This window comes from Oncorhynchus keta, unplaced genomic scaffold (assembly GCF_023373465.1).
Source record: "Oncorhynchus keta strain PuntledgeMale-10-30-2019 unplaced genomic scaffold, Oket_V2 Un_contig_20679_pilon_pilon, whole genome shotgun sequence".
Taxonomy (NCBI): Eukaryota; Metazoa; Chordata; class Actinopteri; order Salmoniformes; family Salmonidae; genus Oncorhynchus; species Oncorhynchus keta.
This window is the reverse complement of record NW_026282138.1, coordinates 1-17,543: the sequence shown is the minus strand read 5'-3', so window position 1 is coordinate 17,543 and position 17,543 is coordinate 1. Positions and strand designations below refer to the sequence as shown.

Genomic DNA, 17,543 nt, shown 5'->3' with positions numbered 1-17,543 from the left:
GTGATTGTTCCTGTCTCTGTGTAGTTTCACCAGATAGGCTGTAATTAGGTTTCACGTTCCGTTTGTTGTTGTTGTATCTATAAGTTATTTCATGTATCGCTTTTTTCATTAAAGACATGAGTAACCACCACGCTGCATTTCGGTCCGACTCTCTTTCTACAAACGAAGAACGCCGTTACAATATAGTGCACTACTTTAGACCAGGGCCCTATAGAACCCTATTCCCTATATAGTGCACTACTTTAGACCAGAGCCCTATAGAACCCTATTCCCTATATAGTGTACTACTTTAGACCAGAGCCCTATAGAACCCTATTCCCTATATAGTGCACTACTTTAGACCAGGGTTCCATTTGGGACAACTGAACTATTTAAACGCTGTTCATGCGGTAGACCTTTTCAGACGATCCCATCCATTGATTTCCCGGATGGAATGTGAGATTGACAGCCCAGAGGATCTCATCTAAGGAATTAGATTCAATCAGATCAAACGTTAACCCGGCAAAAGCAGACACCGGGAATAGCTGATGTTTTTGGTGGTGTCGGAGGTGGAACTGAGCTGGAGCCATCATCTCCTCTGCCGGAGCTTCAACAACACAAACTGAGCATGGACATTATTGATCCAGTCCACATAACATCTCCTCTGTCGGAGCTTCAACAACACAAACTGAGCATGGACATTATTGATCCAGTCCACATAACATCTCCTGTCGGAGCTTCAACAACACAAACTCAGCATGGACATTATTGATCCAGTCCACATAACATCTCCTCTGTCGGAGCTTCAACAGCACAAACTGAGCATGGACATTATTGATCCAGTCCACATAACATCTCCTCTGCCGGAGCTTCAACAGCCCAAACTGAGCATGGACATTATTGATCCAGTCCATATAACATCTCCTCTGCCGGAGCTTCAACAACACAAACTGAGCATGGACATTATTGATCCAGTCCACATAACATCTCCTCTGTCGGAGCTTCAACAGCCCAAACTGAGCATGGACATTATTGATCCAGTCCACATAACATCTCCTCTGCCGGAGCTTCAACAGCCCAAACTCAGCATGGACATTATTGATCCAGTCCACATAACATCTCCTCTGTCGGAGCTTCAACAGCCCAAACTCAGCATGGACATTATTGATCCAGTCCACATAACATCTCCTCTGCCGGAGCTTCAACAGCCCAAACTCAGCATGGACATTATTGATCCAGTCCACATAACATCTCCTCTGCCGTAGCTTCAACAGCCCAAACTCAGCATGGACATTATTGATCCAGTCCATATAACATCTCCTCTGCCGGAGCTTCAACAACACAAACTGAGCATGGACATTATTGATCCAGTCCACATAACATCTCCTCTGTCGGAGCTTCAACAACACAAACTGAGCATGGACATTATTGATCCAGTCCACATAACAGGGTCGGTTATGTTCTACGTTTAAGCTGTGAAGATGACGTAGCTTGCGGTATATTCTATGTTTAAGTTGATTTACTAATATTTGAAAACCGGGAATCTTATAACTTTCACTAAGCTTGTAAACAAATGTCAGCTGTTCTAGCTATACTGAGGTATACTGACACTGATGCGGGTGGCAGGTAACCTAGCGATTAAAAAACGTTGAGTCAGTAACTGAAAGGTCACTGGTTTAAATCCCAGAGCCGACTATGTGAAAAATATGTAAAGGTATTTAAACTGTAAGTCGCTCTGGATAAGAGCGTCTGCTAAATGACTCTCATGTAAATGTACTGTTTACGTTGGGGCTGGGCAGTTGTCCAGGCTGGTTGGTGAGGTCCAGGCTGGTGGCCAGCAGTTTTTCCCCCAGGATGGAGGTGAGGTACTGGGCCATGACATCCTGCTGAGTCGGGGTACAGTGATTCTCCAGGGACAGGATCACTGGGTACGGAGACACCTGGCACAGAATAGTCTCTCTCAAGGGTCTGTCATGCCAGCAAGACACAAGACACAAGATAACCATACCAGCAGTGGAGGTTCTGTGTGACTCGGGTTTGGGTTCAATTCACAAAGGAGTCTCACACACACATTCTAAAAATATAAACACGTTTCCCATTGCCAAGCAACCAGAATCAAAGAGGCCCATCTCCCCTTCAGTGAATAACACCCTCTATTAGTGATGGTAGACAGTGAATTAGAATACGCAAACAACACACCAGGCAGTACAGTAGAACCCTGAGGCAACGTTCTGATTCCATTACCCTCCTAGACAACACTATGGGACTTATATCAAAGTAAGTGGAGATGTCCTAAAAATGTACACAGTTCTTTATCTGTGGTGTGGTCCTACCTCAAAGGCATGCTGCTCCACGGTAGTGATGACGTCCTTGAACAGGATCTTGCTGGTCAGAGTGTGACCATGGTAGACTATAGGCTCTGTACTAGGACCATCCCAGCAGTCAATCTCCAGACAACGACAACCTCTCCTCAGCGCACTGAGGACACACCGAGAGAGAGATGGATGGACGCGTAAGGAACACAAGATGATTAGTAGGAGGAGGACTGAGGACATCTGTAGTTTACCAGCGACATACAGAGGACAAATGATAAAGACGAAAATAGACCCAAACCTTATTTCTTTTATAGTATATCACTCACACTGTTTTACAGGACATGAAAGTTAATTCTGCAGCCGGTCTAAAAAATTACGTTTTCGATTATAATTTGATTTCCATTTTGCGTTATTCAGTACCAAAACGTTGAATGATTAATGAGTTAATAACCATCATATCAAAATGTATGGCCATATAAAAGCACAGAAACTAAAGGGAGGATTTCCTTCTGACACACCAGCTCCCATCTGCACAGACTTGTCACACTGAACGTACAGCAATAGTGGTTTGATTCGTTGTTGGTCTTTATGTTCTTTATGCTCCTGATTCAGTTCTCCCTTTCCACCCTTTGCTCACCTGGCGGCTAGACACAGAGTCCAGTCACCCCCCCTCCCCAGTCACCTCCCCTCCCCAGTCCACTCCTCCATAGTCACCTCCCTTCCCCAGTCACACCCCTCCCCAGTCACCTCCCTCCCCAGTCATCTCCCCACCAGATCTCCCTCCTCTGTCACCTCCCTCCCCAGTCACCTCCCCTCCATAGTCACCTCCTCCCCAGTCACCTCCCCTCCCCAGTCACCTACCCTCCATAGTCACCTCCCCTCCATAGTCACCTCCCCTCCCCAGTCACCTCCCTCCATAGTCACCTCCCTCCCCAGTCACCTCCCTCCCCAGTCACCTCCCTCCCCAGTCACCTCCCTCCATAGTCACCTCCCCTCCCCAGTCACCTCCCTCCATAGTCACCTCCCTCCATAGTCACCTCCCCTCCCCAGTCACCTCCTCCATAGTCACCTCCCCTCCCCAGTCACCTCCCCTCCCCAGTCACCTCCTCCATAGTCACCTCCCCTCCCCAGTCACCTCCCTCCCCAGTCACCTCCCCTCCCCAGTCATCTCCCCACCAGACGTCCCCTCCTCTGTCACCTCCTCCATAGTCACGTCACCTCCCTCCATAGTCACCTCCCCTCCCCAGTCACCTCCTCCCCAGTCACCTCCCCTCCCCAGTCACCTCCCCTCCATAGTCACCTCCTATTTCATTAGCTGTGTAAACCAGAACCTCCCCACCAGACCTCCCCTCCCCAGTCACCTCCCCTCCCCAGTCACCTCCCTGTTCTTTAGCTGAGTGAACCAGACCTCCCCACCAGACCTCCCCTCCCCAGTCACCTCCCCTCCCCAGTCACCTCCCCTCCCCAGTCACCTCCCCTCCCCCCCTGTCACCTCCCTCCCCAGTCCCCCCCTGAGTCACCCCCCACCAGACCTCCTCCCCAGTCACCTCCCCTCCCCAGTCACCTCCCCCCAGTCCCCCCCTCCCCAGTCACCTCCCCTCCCCAGTCACCTCCCCTCCCCAGTCACCCCCCTCCCCAGTCACCTCCCCTCCCCTGTCACCTCCCCTCCCCAGTCATCTCCTATTTCTTTATCTGTGTAAATCAGACCTCCCCTCCCCAGTCACCTCCTCCCTAGTCACCCCCTCCCCAGTCACCTCCCCTCCTAAGTCACCTCCCCTCCCCAGTCACCTCCCCGTTCATTAGCTGAGTGAACCAGGCCCCCCATCAGGCCTCACCACCAGACCTCCCCACCCAGTCACCTCCCCTTTAATTAGCTGAGTGAACCAGGCCCCCCCATCAGGCCTCCCCACCAGACCTCCCTCCCAGTCACCACCCCTTTTATTAGCTGAGTGAACCAGGTCCCCCATCACAGCCCCCCATCAGGCCTCCCCACCAGACCTCCTCCTCCTAAGTCACCTCCCTTCCCCAGTCACCTCCCCATTCATTAGCTGAGTGAACCAGCCCCCCCCATCAGGCCCTCCCACCAGACCTCCCCAGTCACTCAATTAGAGGGCTTTACTACAGTCTATTAGACGAGTGGGAGACACCCTTGCATCCCAAATGGCACCCTATTCCCTACATAGGGCACTACTTAAGACCAGAACCTTCAAAAGTAGTGCACTATATAGGGAATAGGGTGCCATTTGGGATGCTGGCATTGTATTAGACAGGAGTGAGAGAGTACTCTATATTATAGACAGGGGAAAGACAGTATATTACAGCAGAGAGAGAGAGAGAGAGAGTACTCCACTGGTCTCAGAGGACCAATAATGGCCTAGTTCTGCTGCCATCAGCCCCTTTCTCACTCAGTTCACCTCCTTTTTGTCCTTTAGTTAGCGGATGGAGAGGCTGCATTACTGAATATGAAGGAGAGACTAAGTGAGCAGACACTGCGGTTTGAGAGGGTTTAAACTGAGAGAGCAGACACTGCGGTTTGAGAGGGTTTAAACTGAGGGAGCAGACACTTCGGTTTGAGAGGGTTTAAACTGAGAGAGCAGACACTGCGGTTTGAGAGGAGAGGGTTTAAACTGAGAGAGCAGACACTGCGGTTTGAGAGGGTTTAAACTGAGAGAGCAGACACTGTGGTTTGAGAGGAGAGGGTTTAAACTGAGAGAGCAGACACTGTGGTTTGAGAGGGTTTAAACTGAGAGAGCAGACACTGCGGTTTGAGAGGAGAGGGTTTAAACTGAGAGAGCAGACACTGCGGTTTGAGAGGAGAGGGTTTAAACTGAGAGAGCAGACACTGTGGTTTGAGAGGGTTTAAACTGAGAGAGCAGACACTGTGGTTTGAGAGGAGAGGGTTTAAACTGAGAGAGCAGACACTGCGGTTTGAGAGGAGAGGGTTTAAACTGAGAGAGCAGACACTACGGTTTGAGAGGAGAGGGTTTAAACTGAGAGAGCAGACACTGCGGTTTGAGAGGGTTTAAACTGAGAGTGCAGACACTATGTATGGTTTGAGAGGGTTTAAACTGAGAGAGCAGACACTGCGGTTTAAGAGGAGAGGGTTTAAACTGAGAGAGCAGACACTATGGTTTGAGAGGGTTTAAACTGAGAGAGCAGACACTGCGGTTTGAGAGGGTTTAAACTGAGAGAGCAGACACTACGGTTTGAGAGGAGAGGGTTTAAACTGAGAGAGCAGACACTGCGGTTTGAGAGGGTTTAAACTGAGAGTGCAGACACTATGTATGGTTTGAGAGGGTTTAAACTGAGAGAGCAGACACTGCGGTTTGAGAGGAGAGGGTTTAAACTGAGAGAGCAGACACTGCGGTTTGAGAGGGTTTAAACTGAGAGAGCAGACACTGCGGTTTGAGAGGAGAGGGTTTAAACTGAGAGAGCAGACACTGTGGTTTGAGAGGAGAGGGTTTAAACTGAGAGAGCAGACACTACGGTTTGAGAGAAGAGGGTTTAAACTGAGAGAGCAGATGCTGTGGTTAGAGAGGGTTTAAACTGAGAGAGCAGATGCTGTGGTTAGAGAGGGTTTAAACTGAGAGAACAGACACTGCGGTTTGAGAGGTGTTACAACTTCTAACGATGGTGAGTGGAGGAGTCAGGCGCAGAGAGCAGGTAATTCAGTTGGTGGATATTTTATTCCATAGACTGTGGAACCACGACATGTAAAACACCAGGGTGCATGAAACAACCCGTCCCAAAATACAACGGACTAAAAACTGTCCGGAAAAATACTGATTACACTCATACACCAGATAACAGGAACCAAGCCCGCACAAATACCCAGCGGGCCTAGTGCCCTTAAATAGCCTACAAACAAACACTAACTCAAACAGGTGTCCCCATTTAACCCAATAAACAGAAACAAACTGAAAGGGAATCGATGGCAGCTAGTAGGCCGGGCGACGACGACCGCTGAGCGCCCCCGAACAGGAAGAGGCACCATCTTCAGCGAGATTCGTGACAAGAGGGTTTAAACTGAGAGAGCAGACACTGCGGTTTGAGAGGAGAGGGTTTAAACTGAGAGAGCAGACACTGCGGTTTGAGAGGAGAGGGTTTAAACTGAGAGAGCAGACACTGCGGTTAGAGAGGCGAGGGTTTAAACTGAGAGAGCAGACACTGTGGTTTAAGAGGGTTTAAACTGAGAGAGCAGACACTATGGTTTGAGAGGGTTTAAACTGAGAGAGCAGACACTGCGGTTTGAGAGGAGAGGGTTTAAACTGAGAGAGCAGACACTGGTTTGAGAGGGTTTAAACTGAGAGAGCAGACACTGCGGTTTGAGAGGAGAGGGTTTAAACTGAGAGAGCAGACACAATGGTTTTTAGAGGGTTTAAACTGAGAGAGCAGACACAATGGTTTGAGAGGGTTTAAACTGAGAGAGCAGACACTGCGGTTTGAGAGGAGAGAATTTAAACTGAGAGAGCAGACACTGCGGTTTGAGAGGAGGGATTAAACTGAGAGAGCAGACACTATGGTTTGAGAGGAGAGGGTTTAAACTGAGAGAGCAGACACTATGGTTTGAGAGGGTTTAAACTGAGAGAGCAGACACTATGGTTTGAGAGGAGAGGGTTTAAACTGAGAGAGCAGACAATATGGTTTGAGAGGGTTTAAACTGAGAGAGCAGACACTGCGGTTTGAGAGGAGAGGGTTTAAACTGAGGGCAGACACTACGGTTTGAGAGGAGAGGGTTTAAACTGAGAGAACAGACACTACGGTTTGAGAGGAGAGGGTTTAAACTGAGAGAACAGACACTATGGTTTGAGAGGAGAGGGTTTAAACTGAGAGAGCAGACACTATGGTTTGAGAGGGTTTAAACTGAGAGAGCAGACACAATGGTTTGAGAGGGTTTAAACTGAGAGAGCAGACACAATGATTTGAGAGGGTTTAAACTGAGAGAGCAGACACAATGGTTTGAGAGGGTTTAAACTGAGAGAGCAGACACTGCGGTTTGAGAGGAGAGGGATTAAACTGAGAGAGCAGACACTATGGTTTGAGAGGAGAGGGTTTAAACTGAGAGAGCAGACACTATGGTTTGAGAGGGTTTAAACTGAGAGAGCAGGCACAATGGTTTGAGAGGGTTTAAACTGAGAGCAGACACTGCGATTTGAGAGGAGAGGATTAAACTGAGAGAGCAGACACTACAGTTTGAGAGGAGAGGGTTTAAACTGAGAGAACAGACACTACGGTTTGAGAGGAGAGGGTTTAAACTGAGAGAACAGACACTACGGTTTGAGAGGAGAGGGTTTAAACTGAGAAAACAGACACTACGGTTTGAGAGGAGAGGGTTTAAACTGAGAGAGCAGACACTACAGTTTGAGAGGAGAGGGTTTAAACTGAGAGAACAGACACTACGGTTTGAGAGGAGAGGGTTTAAACTGAGAGAACAGACACTACGGTTTGAGAGGAGAGGGTTTAAACTGAGAGAGCAGACACTGCGGTTAGAGAGGCGAGGGTTTAAACTGAGAGAGCAGACACTGCGGTTTGAGAGGAGAGGGTTTAAACTGAGAGAGCAGACACTGCGGTTAGAGAGAAGAGGGTTTAAACTGAGAGAGCAGACGCTGTGGTTTGAGAGGGTTTAAACTGAGAGAGCAGACACTATGGTTTGAGAGGGTTTAAACTGAGAGAGCAGACACTGCGGTTTGAGAGGAGAGGGTTTAAACTGAGAGAGCAGACATTGCGGTTTGAGAGGAGAGGGTTTAAACTGAGAGAGCAGACACTATGGTTTGAGAGCAGAGGGTTTAAACTGAGAGAGCAGACACTGTGGTTTAAGAGGGTTTAAACTGAGAGAGCAGACACTGGTTTGAGAGGGTTTAAACTGAGAGAGCAGACACTGCGGTTTGAGAGGAGAGAATTTAAACTGAGAGAGCAGACACTGCGGTTTGAGAGGAGGGATTAAACTGAGAGAGCAGACACTATGGTTTGAGAGGAGAGGGTTTAAACTGAGAGAGCAGACACTATGGTTTGAGAGGGTTTAAACTGAGAGAGCAGACACTATGGTTTGAGCGGAGAGGGTTTAAACTGAGAGAGCAGACAATATGGTTTGAGAGGGTTTAAACTGAGAGAGCAGACACTGCGGTTTGAGAGGAGAGGGTTTAAACTGAGAGAACAGACACTACGGTTTGAGAGGAGAGGGTTTAAACTGAGAGAACAGACACTATGGTTTGAGAGGAGAGGGTTTAAACTGAGAGAGCAGACACTATGGTTTGAGAGGGTTTAAACTGAGAGAGCAGACACAATGGTTTGAGAGGGTTTAAACTGAGAGAGCAGACACAATGATTTGAGAGGGTTTAAACTGAGAGAGCAGACACAATGGTTTGAGAGGGTTTAAACTGAGAGAGCAGACACTGCGGTTTGAGAGGAGAGGGATTAAACTGAGAGAGCAGACACTATGGTTTGAGAGGAGAGGGTTTAAACTGAGAGAGCAGACACTATGGTTTGAGAGGGTTTAAACTGAGAGAGCAGACACAATGGTTTGAGAGGGTTTAAACTGAGAGAGCAGACACTGCGGTTTGAGAGGAGAGGGATTAAACTGAGAGAGCAGACACTACAGTTTGAGAGGAGAGGGTTTAAACTGAGAGAACAGACACTACGGTTTGAGAGGAGAGGGTTTAAACTGAGAGAACAGACACTACGGTTTGAGAGGAGAGGGTTTAAACTGAGAGGGCAGACACTACGGTTTGAGAGGAGAGGGTTTAAACTGAGAGAGCAGACACTACAGTTTGAGAGGAGAGGGTTTAAACTGAGAGAACAGACACTACGGTTTGAGAGGAGAGGGTTTAAACTGAGAGAACAGACACTACGGTTTGAGAGGAGAGGGTTTAAACTGAGAGAGCAGACACTATGGTTTGAGAGGAGAGGGTTTAAACTGAGAGAGCAGACACTGTGGTTTGAGAGGAGAGGGTTTAAACTGAGAGAGCAGACACTGTGGTTTGAGAGGAGAGGGTTTAAACTGAGAGAGCAGACAATGTGGTTTGAGAGGGAGAGGGTTTAAACTTTAAAGAATGGCAGTGGGTATACAACCAGCAGAAGCCATTTCTTAACTAGTTGTATTACCTGACATAGGTAGAATTATTACCTGACATAGGTAGAATTATTACCTGACATAGGTAGAATTATTACCTGACATAGGTAGTGTTATTACCTGAGATAGGTAGAATTATTACCTGACATAGGTAGTGTTATTACCTGACATAGGTAGTGTTTTACCTGACATAGGTAGAATTATTACATGACATAGGCTGTTGTAATTACCCGACATAGGTAGTGTTATTACCTGACACAGGCTGTTGTAATGACCTGACATAGGTAGAATTATTACATGACATAGGCTGTGGTAATTACCTGACATAGGTAGTGTTTTACATGACATAGGTAGAATTATTACATGACATAGGCTGTTGTAATTACCTGACATAGGTAGTGTTATTACCTGACATAGGCAGTTGTAATGACCTGACATAGGTAGAATGATTACCTGACATAGGTAGTGTTATTACCTTACATAGGTAGAATTATTACCTGACATAGGTAGTGTTATTACCTGACATAGGTAGAACGATTACCTGACATAGGAAGAATTATTACCTGACATAGGGTAGAATTATTACCTGACATAGGTAGTGTTATTACCTGACATAGGTAGAATTATTACATGGCATAGGCTGTTGTAATTACCTGACATAGGGTAGTGTTATTACATGACATAGGCTGTTGTAATTACCTGACATAGGTAGTGTTATTACATGACATAGGCTGTTGTAATGACCTGACATAAGTAGTGTTACTACCTGACACAGGCTGTTGTAATGACCTGACATAGGTAGTGTTATTACCTGACATAGGCAGTTTTATTACCTGACATAGGTAGTGTTATGACCTGACATAGGTAGAATTATTACCTGACATAGGTAGTGTTATTACCTGACATAGGGTAGAATTATTACCTGACATAGGTAGTGTTATTACCTGACATAGGTAGAATTATTACATGACATAGGTATAATTATTACATGGCATAGGCTGTTGTAATTACCTGACATAGGTAGTGTTATTACCTGACATAGGCAGTTGTAATGACCTGACATAAGTAGTGTTACTACCTGACACAGGCTGTTGTAATGAGCTGACATAGGTAGTGTTATTACCTGACATAGGCAGTGTTAGTACCTGACATAGGTAGTGTTATTACCTGACATAGGCAGTTGTAATGACCTGACATAGGTAGTGTTATTACCTGACATAGGAAGTTGTAATTACCTGACATAGGCGTCCAGGGTGCTCTTGCCGACCAGCTGGTCCCCAGTGAGGTAGGTGTTGTGAGAAGACGAGATGAAGTAGTGACATAGAGGCTGGTCCATATCCTGGTACACAGACGTGTGTATCTGGTCAAACACACTACAGTCTTTAGACTCCATGTATCTGTAGAATCCCTCGAATGTCATGCTTCTGTTCTCTCTAGCTGCCAGGGATACGCAGAGGTTGGGTTAAAAACACTCAACAAAAAACAATCACTCAGTTGGATGTACTACTTTACTTGCATATGTACCTTGAGGACGTGAAGAGAAAGGAAGTATTTGGATGGTAAAAATATGTCCTTCTGCCCCAGAACAAGGCAGTTAACCCCTTGTTCCCCCGGTAGGCTGTCATTGTAAATAATAATTTATTCTTAACTGAGTTGCCTAGTTAAATAAAGGTTCAAAATACATTTTAAAAATGTGACAATTGAGAAAGTGTCTTGTTGTGCTAGTCCCCTGACGAGCTTGACTGTCTTCGTTTACTTTACTTCCTGTTTTCGTCATGTCAGACTGATGCCTCTGTACCTGTAGCAGAGCATTTTGTCTGATGAGCTTGACTGCCACGGTTTTATGTCCTGTCTCATCAGGTCAGAAGGATGCCTCTATGCCTGTCGCAGCGTGGCATTTCTATGGTGCTGTTTGTATAGCGGCAGGAGATGCTAAATAGACTTGTGTCCGTTCTAATCTGAAACAAGTGGTCTCATCACATGTGACTCAGCTAAGGCTAACAAAATGCCTGGTAGGGGTACAGTCATACATACCTACTGTACAGTCGTGGCCAAAAGTTTTGAGAATGACACAAATATTAATTTTCACAAAGTCTGCTGCCTCAGTTTGTATGATGGCAATTTGCATATACTCCAGAATGTTATGAAGATTGATCAGATGAATTGCAATTAATTGTAAAGTCCCTCTTTGCCATGCATATGAACTGAATCCCCCAAAAAAACATTTCCACTGTATTTCAGCCCTGCCACAAAAGGACCAGCTGACATCATGTCAGTGATTCTCTCGTTTAACACAGGTGTGAGTGTTGATGAGGATAAGGCTGGAGATCACTCTGTCATGCTGATTGAGTTTGAATAACAGACTGGAAGCTTCAAAAGGAGGGTGGTGCTTGGAATCATTGTTCTTCCTCTGTCAATCATGGTTACCCTCGAGGAAACACGTGCCGTCGTCATTTTGCACAAAAAGGGCTTCACAGGCAAGGATATTGCTGCCAGTAAGACTGCACCTAAATCAACCATTTATCGGATCATCAAGAACTTCAAGGAGAAAGGTTCAATTGTTGTGAAGAAGGCTTCAGGGCACCCAAGAAAGTCCAGCAAGCGCCAGGACCATCTCCTAAAGTTGATTCAGCTGCGGGATCGGGCACCACCAGTACAGAGCTTGCTCAGGAATGGCAGCAGGCAGGTGTGAGTGCATCTGCACGCACAGTGAGGCAAAGACTTTTGGAGGATGGCCTGGTGTCAAGAAGGGCAGCAAAGAAGCCACTTCTCTCCAGGAAAAACATCAGGGACAGACTGATATTCTGCAAAGGTACAGGGATTGGACTGCTGAGGACTGGGGTCAAGTTCAATGATGGATCCCCTTTCCGATTGTTTGGAGCATGTGGAAAAAGCTTGTCCGGAGAAGACAAGGTGAGCGCTACCATCAGTCCTGTCATGCCAACAGTAAAACATCTTGAGACCATGTGTGGGGTTGCTTCTCAGCCAAGGGAGTGGGGCTAACCCCAAATTTGGCCTAAGAACACAGCCATGAATAAAGAATGGTACCAACACATCCTCCGGTAGCAACTTCTCCCAACCATCCAGGAACAGTTTGGTGACAAACAATGCCTTTTCCAGCATGATGGAGCTGCTTGCCATAAGGCAAAAGTGATAACTAAGTGGCTCGGGGAACAAAACATTGATATTTTGGGTCCATGGCCAGGAAACTCCCCAGACCTTAATCCCATTGAGAACTTGTGGTCAATCCTCAAGAGGTGGGTGAACAAACAAAAACCCACAAATTCTGACAAACTCCAAGCATTGATTATGCAAGAGTGGGCTGCCATCAGTCAGAATGTGGCCCAGAAGTTAATTGACAGCATGCCAGGGCGGATTGCAGAGGACTTGAAAAAGAAGGGTCAACACTGCAAATATTGATATTTTGCATCAACTTCATGTAATTGTCAATAAAAGCCTTTGACACTTATGAAATGCTTGTAATTATACTTCAGTATTCCATAGTAACATCTGACAATAATATCTAAAGACACTGAAGCAGCAGACTTTGTGAAAATGTATATTTGTGTCATTCTCAAAACTTTTGGCCACGACTGTACTGTAACAATAAAAATGAAAATAAGTGAACAAGGAAACCTAATTAATTGTGCATCATGATAGGACAGAACTGTACCAAGTCCCACCTCATCACCTTTCACTCACCTGTCTCCTCAATCTCATATCTGTCAATCAAGCCCTCCGCTGTCTCCTGATTCGCTGTTGCCTCCATCTGCTCCATGTGTAGGAACCTGAGGAGAGCGGAGGCGGCCAGAGTATTCCTTCCGGAGGAGTAGCACTGGTAGATGTTCTGTATCTCTGACCTTCTGGAGGTGGAGGCCTTGTTCTTCTTCATTGTCCGCCAGCCAGCAGAGTCCTCAAGCCCCCTGACCCAGGTCTCACCCTGGCCCCTGTGGAAACAAACCTGTTTGACTTCATTGTGTTTTAATCCTCAATGGTTTTTAATTTGTGGTATTGTTGTATTCGTGTGGATGAGGTAATTTTTTTTTTTAAATTGTCAAATAAAATGCAATCATCCTTTAAGACACAGTCCCCAGGAACCCACTGGGACATAGAAGAAGGGATCATGGTATATCGTTTATAATAGTTTACAGTTTATAATAGTTTTCATTTTATAATAGTTTCCATTTTATAATAGTTTACAGTTTATAATAGTTTACAGTTTATAATAGTTTACAGTTTATAATAGTTTATAATAGTTTCCATTTTATAATAGTTTACAGTTTATAATAGTTTCCATTTTATAATAGTTTCCATTTTATAATAGTTTACAGTTTATAGTAGTTTACAGTTTATAATAGTTTACAGTTTATAATAGTTTACAGTTTATAATAGTTTATAATAGTTTACAGTTTATAATAGTTTACAGTTTATAATAGTTTATAATAGTTTCCATTTTATTATAGTTTACAGTTTATAATAGTTTACAGTTTATAATAGTTTACAGTTTATAATAGTTTATAATAGTTTACAGTTTATAATAGTTTACAGTTTATAATAGTTTATAATAGTTTACATTTTATTATAGTTTACAGTTTATAATAGTTTACAGTTTATAATAGTTTATAATAGTTTACAGTTTATAATAGTTTATAATAGTTTACAGTTTATAATAGTTTCCAGTTTATAATAGTTTCCATTTTATAATAGTTTACAGTTTATAATAGTTTACAGTTTATAATAGTTTACAGTTTATAATAGTTTATAATAGTTTCCATTTTATAATAGTTTACAGTTTATAATAGTTTCCATTTTATAATAGTTTCCATTTTTATAATAGTTTCCATTTATAATAGTTTACAGTTTATAGTAGTTTACAGTTTATAATAGTTTACAGTTTATAATAGTTTACAGTTTATAATAGTTTATAATAGTTTACAGTTTATAATAGTTTACAGTTTATAATAGTTTATAATAGTTTCCATTTTATTATAGTTTACAGTTTATAATAGTTTACAGTTTATAATAGTTTACAGTTTATAATAGTTTACAGTTTATAATAGTTTATAATAGTTTACATTTTATTATAGTTTACAGTTTATAATAGTTTACAGTTTATAATAGTTTATAATAGTTTACAGTTTATAATAGTTTATAATAGTTTACAGTTTATAATAGTTTCCAGTTTATAATAGTTTCCATTTTATAATAGTTTTCATTTTATAATAGTTTACAGTTTATAATAGTTTACAGTTTATAATAGTATCCATTTTATAATAGTTTACAGTTTATAATAGTTTCCATTTTATAATAGTTTACAGTTTATAATAGTTTATAATAGTTTACAGTTTATAATAGTTTACAGTTTATAATAGTATCCATTTTATAATAGTTTACAGTTTATAATAGTTTCCATTTTATAATAGTTTACAGTTTATAATAGTTTATAATAGTTTACAGTTTATAATAGTTTCCATTTTATAATAGTTTACAGTTTATAATTTAGATGCACTATTGTAAAGTGGCTGTTCCACTGGATGTCATAAGGTGAATGCACCAATTTGTAAGTCGCTCTGGATAAGAGCGTCTGCTAAATGACTTAAATGTAAATGTAAATAATAGTTTACAGTTTATAATAGTTTACAGTTTATAATAGTTTACAGTTTATAATAGTTTCCATTTTATAATAGTATCCATTTTATAATAGTTTACAGTTTATAATAGTTTACAGTTTATAATAGTATCCATTTTATAATAGTTTCCATTTTATAATAGTTTACAGTTTATAATAGTTTACAGTTTATAATAGTTTCCATTTTATAATAGTTTCCATTTTATAATAGTTTCCATTTTATAATAGTTTACAGTTTATAGTAGTTTACAGTTTATAATAGTTTACAGTTTATAATAGTTTACAGTTTATAATAGTTTACAGTTTATAATAGTTTACAGTTTATAATAGTATCCATTTTATAATAGTTTACAGTTTATAATAGTTTACAGTTTATAATAGTTTACAGTTTATAATAGTTTACAGTTTATAATAGTATCCATTTTATAATAGTTTACAGTTTATAATAGTTTCCATTTTATAATAGTTTACAGTTTATAATAGTTTATAATAGTTTACAGTTTATAATAGTTTCCATTTTATAATAGTTTACAGTTTATAATAGTTTATAATAGTTTACAGTTTATAATAGTATCCATTTTATAATAGTATCCATTTTATAATAGTTTACAGTTTATAATAGTTTACAGTTTATAATAGTTTACAGTTTATAATAGTTTCCATTTTATAATAGTATCCATTTTATAATAGTTTACAGTATATAATAGTTTACAGTTTATAATAGTTTACAGTTTATAATAGTTTACATTTTATAATAGTTTTCAGTTTATAATAGTATCCATTTTATAATAGTATCCATTTTATAATAGTTTACACTTTATAATAGTTTACACTTTATAATAGTTTACACTTTATAATAGTTTACACTTTATAATACTCATACTGTAGTTGACATAATCCTAGACCCTAAGGCTTTATCAAAGTCTGATGACAACTAATGTACTGTGTCTCTGTTTTATGGAAACGCTTGAATGCTCACAGGGAATGGCATTGAGTGGAATGGCATTGAGTGGAATGGCATTGAGTGGAATGGCATTGTTCGCAGCACTGACTGTGACAAATAGACATCTATACTGCTTCAAAGGAACATGAAAACAGACAGGTGCCTCTATCAATCGCACTGACCGCAAAGTGGCACTCTTTTTCTATGATATGGACCTGAAACCTTGAAATTCAATTCAATTCAAGGGCTTTATTGGCATGGGAAACATGTGTTAACATTGCCAAAGCAAGTGAGGTAGACAACATACAAAGTGAATATATAAGGTGAAAAACAACAAAATGAACAGTAAACATTACACATACAGAAGTTTCAAAACAGTAAAGACATTACAAATGTCATATTATGTATATATATATATATATATATATATATATATATATATATATATATATATATATATACAATGTACAAATAGTTAAAGGACACAAGATAAAATAAATAAGCATAAATATGGGTTGTAGTTACAATGGTGTTTGTTCTTCACTGGTTGCCCTTTTCTCATGGCAACAGGTCACAAATCTTGCTGCTGTGATGGCACACTGTGGAATTTTACCCAGTAGATATGGGTGAAAGTTTTTCAAAATGGATTTGTTTTCGAATTCTTTGTGGATCTGTGTGATCTGGGGGAAATATGTATCTCTAATATGGTCATACATTGGGCAGGAGGTTAGGAAGTGCAGCTCAGTTTCCACCTCATTTTGTGGGCCCAGTGAGCACATAGCCTGTCTTCTCTTGAGAGCCATGTCTGCCTACGGCGGCCTTTCTCAATAGCAAGGCTATGCTCACTGAGTCTGTACATAGTCAAAGCTTTCCTTAATTTTGGGGTCAGTCACAGTGGTCAGGTATTCTGCCGCTGTGTACTCTCTGTGTAGGGCCAAATAGCATTCGAGTTTGCTCTGTTTTTTGTTAATTCTTTCCAATGTGTTAAGTAATTATCTTTTTGTTTTCTCATGATTTGGTTGGGTCTAATTGTGCTGTTGTCCTGGGGCTCTGTAGGGTGTGTTTGTGTTTGTGAACAGAGCCCCAGGACCAGCTTGCTTAGGGGACTCTTCTCCAGGTTCATCTCTCTGTAGGTGATGGCTTTGTTATGGAAGGTTTGTGAATCGCTTCCTTTAGGTGGTTGTAGAATTTAATGGCTCTTTTCTAATTAGTGGGTATCGGCTAATTCTGCTCTGCATGCATTATATTATATTATCTCTCTCTCTCTCTCTCTCCTCTCTCTCTCTCTCTCTCTCTCTCTCTCTCTCTCTCTCTCTCTCTCTCTCTCTCTCTCATTCTCTCTCTCTCTCTCTCTCTCTCTCTCTCTCTCTCTCTCTCTCTCTCTCTCTCTCTCTCTCTCTCTCTCTCTCTCAACCCTTCAACATCATGCCTTACATACTGTTGTCTCAGCTCAGTGTGTGCTGTTCAGTGTGCCAGCATTGCCTCTGTAGTCTCCCACTGAGGATGTCATCGCCTCTGTGTGCTAAAGGTCTACAAACCCGCCAGCACTGACAATCGTGTCTTTCACCACAGTTCCCCTCAGATTGTTTTTATGTCTCTACATGACAA

The 17,543-nt window shown here is 42.1% G+C and overlaps 1 protein-coding gene across 1 annotated transcript in view; it reads right to left on the bottom strand.

Annotated features, from left to right (window-relative positions):
- The window catches only part of LOC127920812 (1-phosphatidylinositol 4,5-bisphosphate phosphodiesterase zeta-1-like), a 39,686-nt gene extending 26,431 nt beyond the window's left edge, over positions 1-13,255 (bottom strand). The window contains 4 exon segments of the mRNA XM_052504863.1: positions 1,764-1,919; positions 2,313-2,457; positions 10,599-10,800; positions 13,066-13,255. Of these exon segments, the coding sequence (XP_052360823.1) occupies positions 1,764-1,919; positions 2,313-2,457; positions 10,599-10,800; positions 13,066-13,255 (693 nt within the window).
- Positions 13,256-17,543: the final 4,288 nt, after the last annotated feature.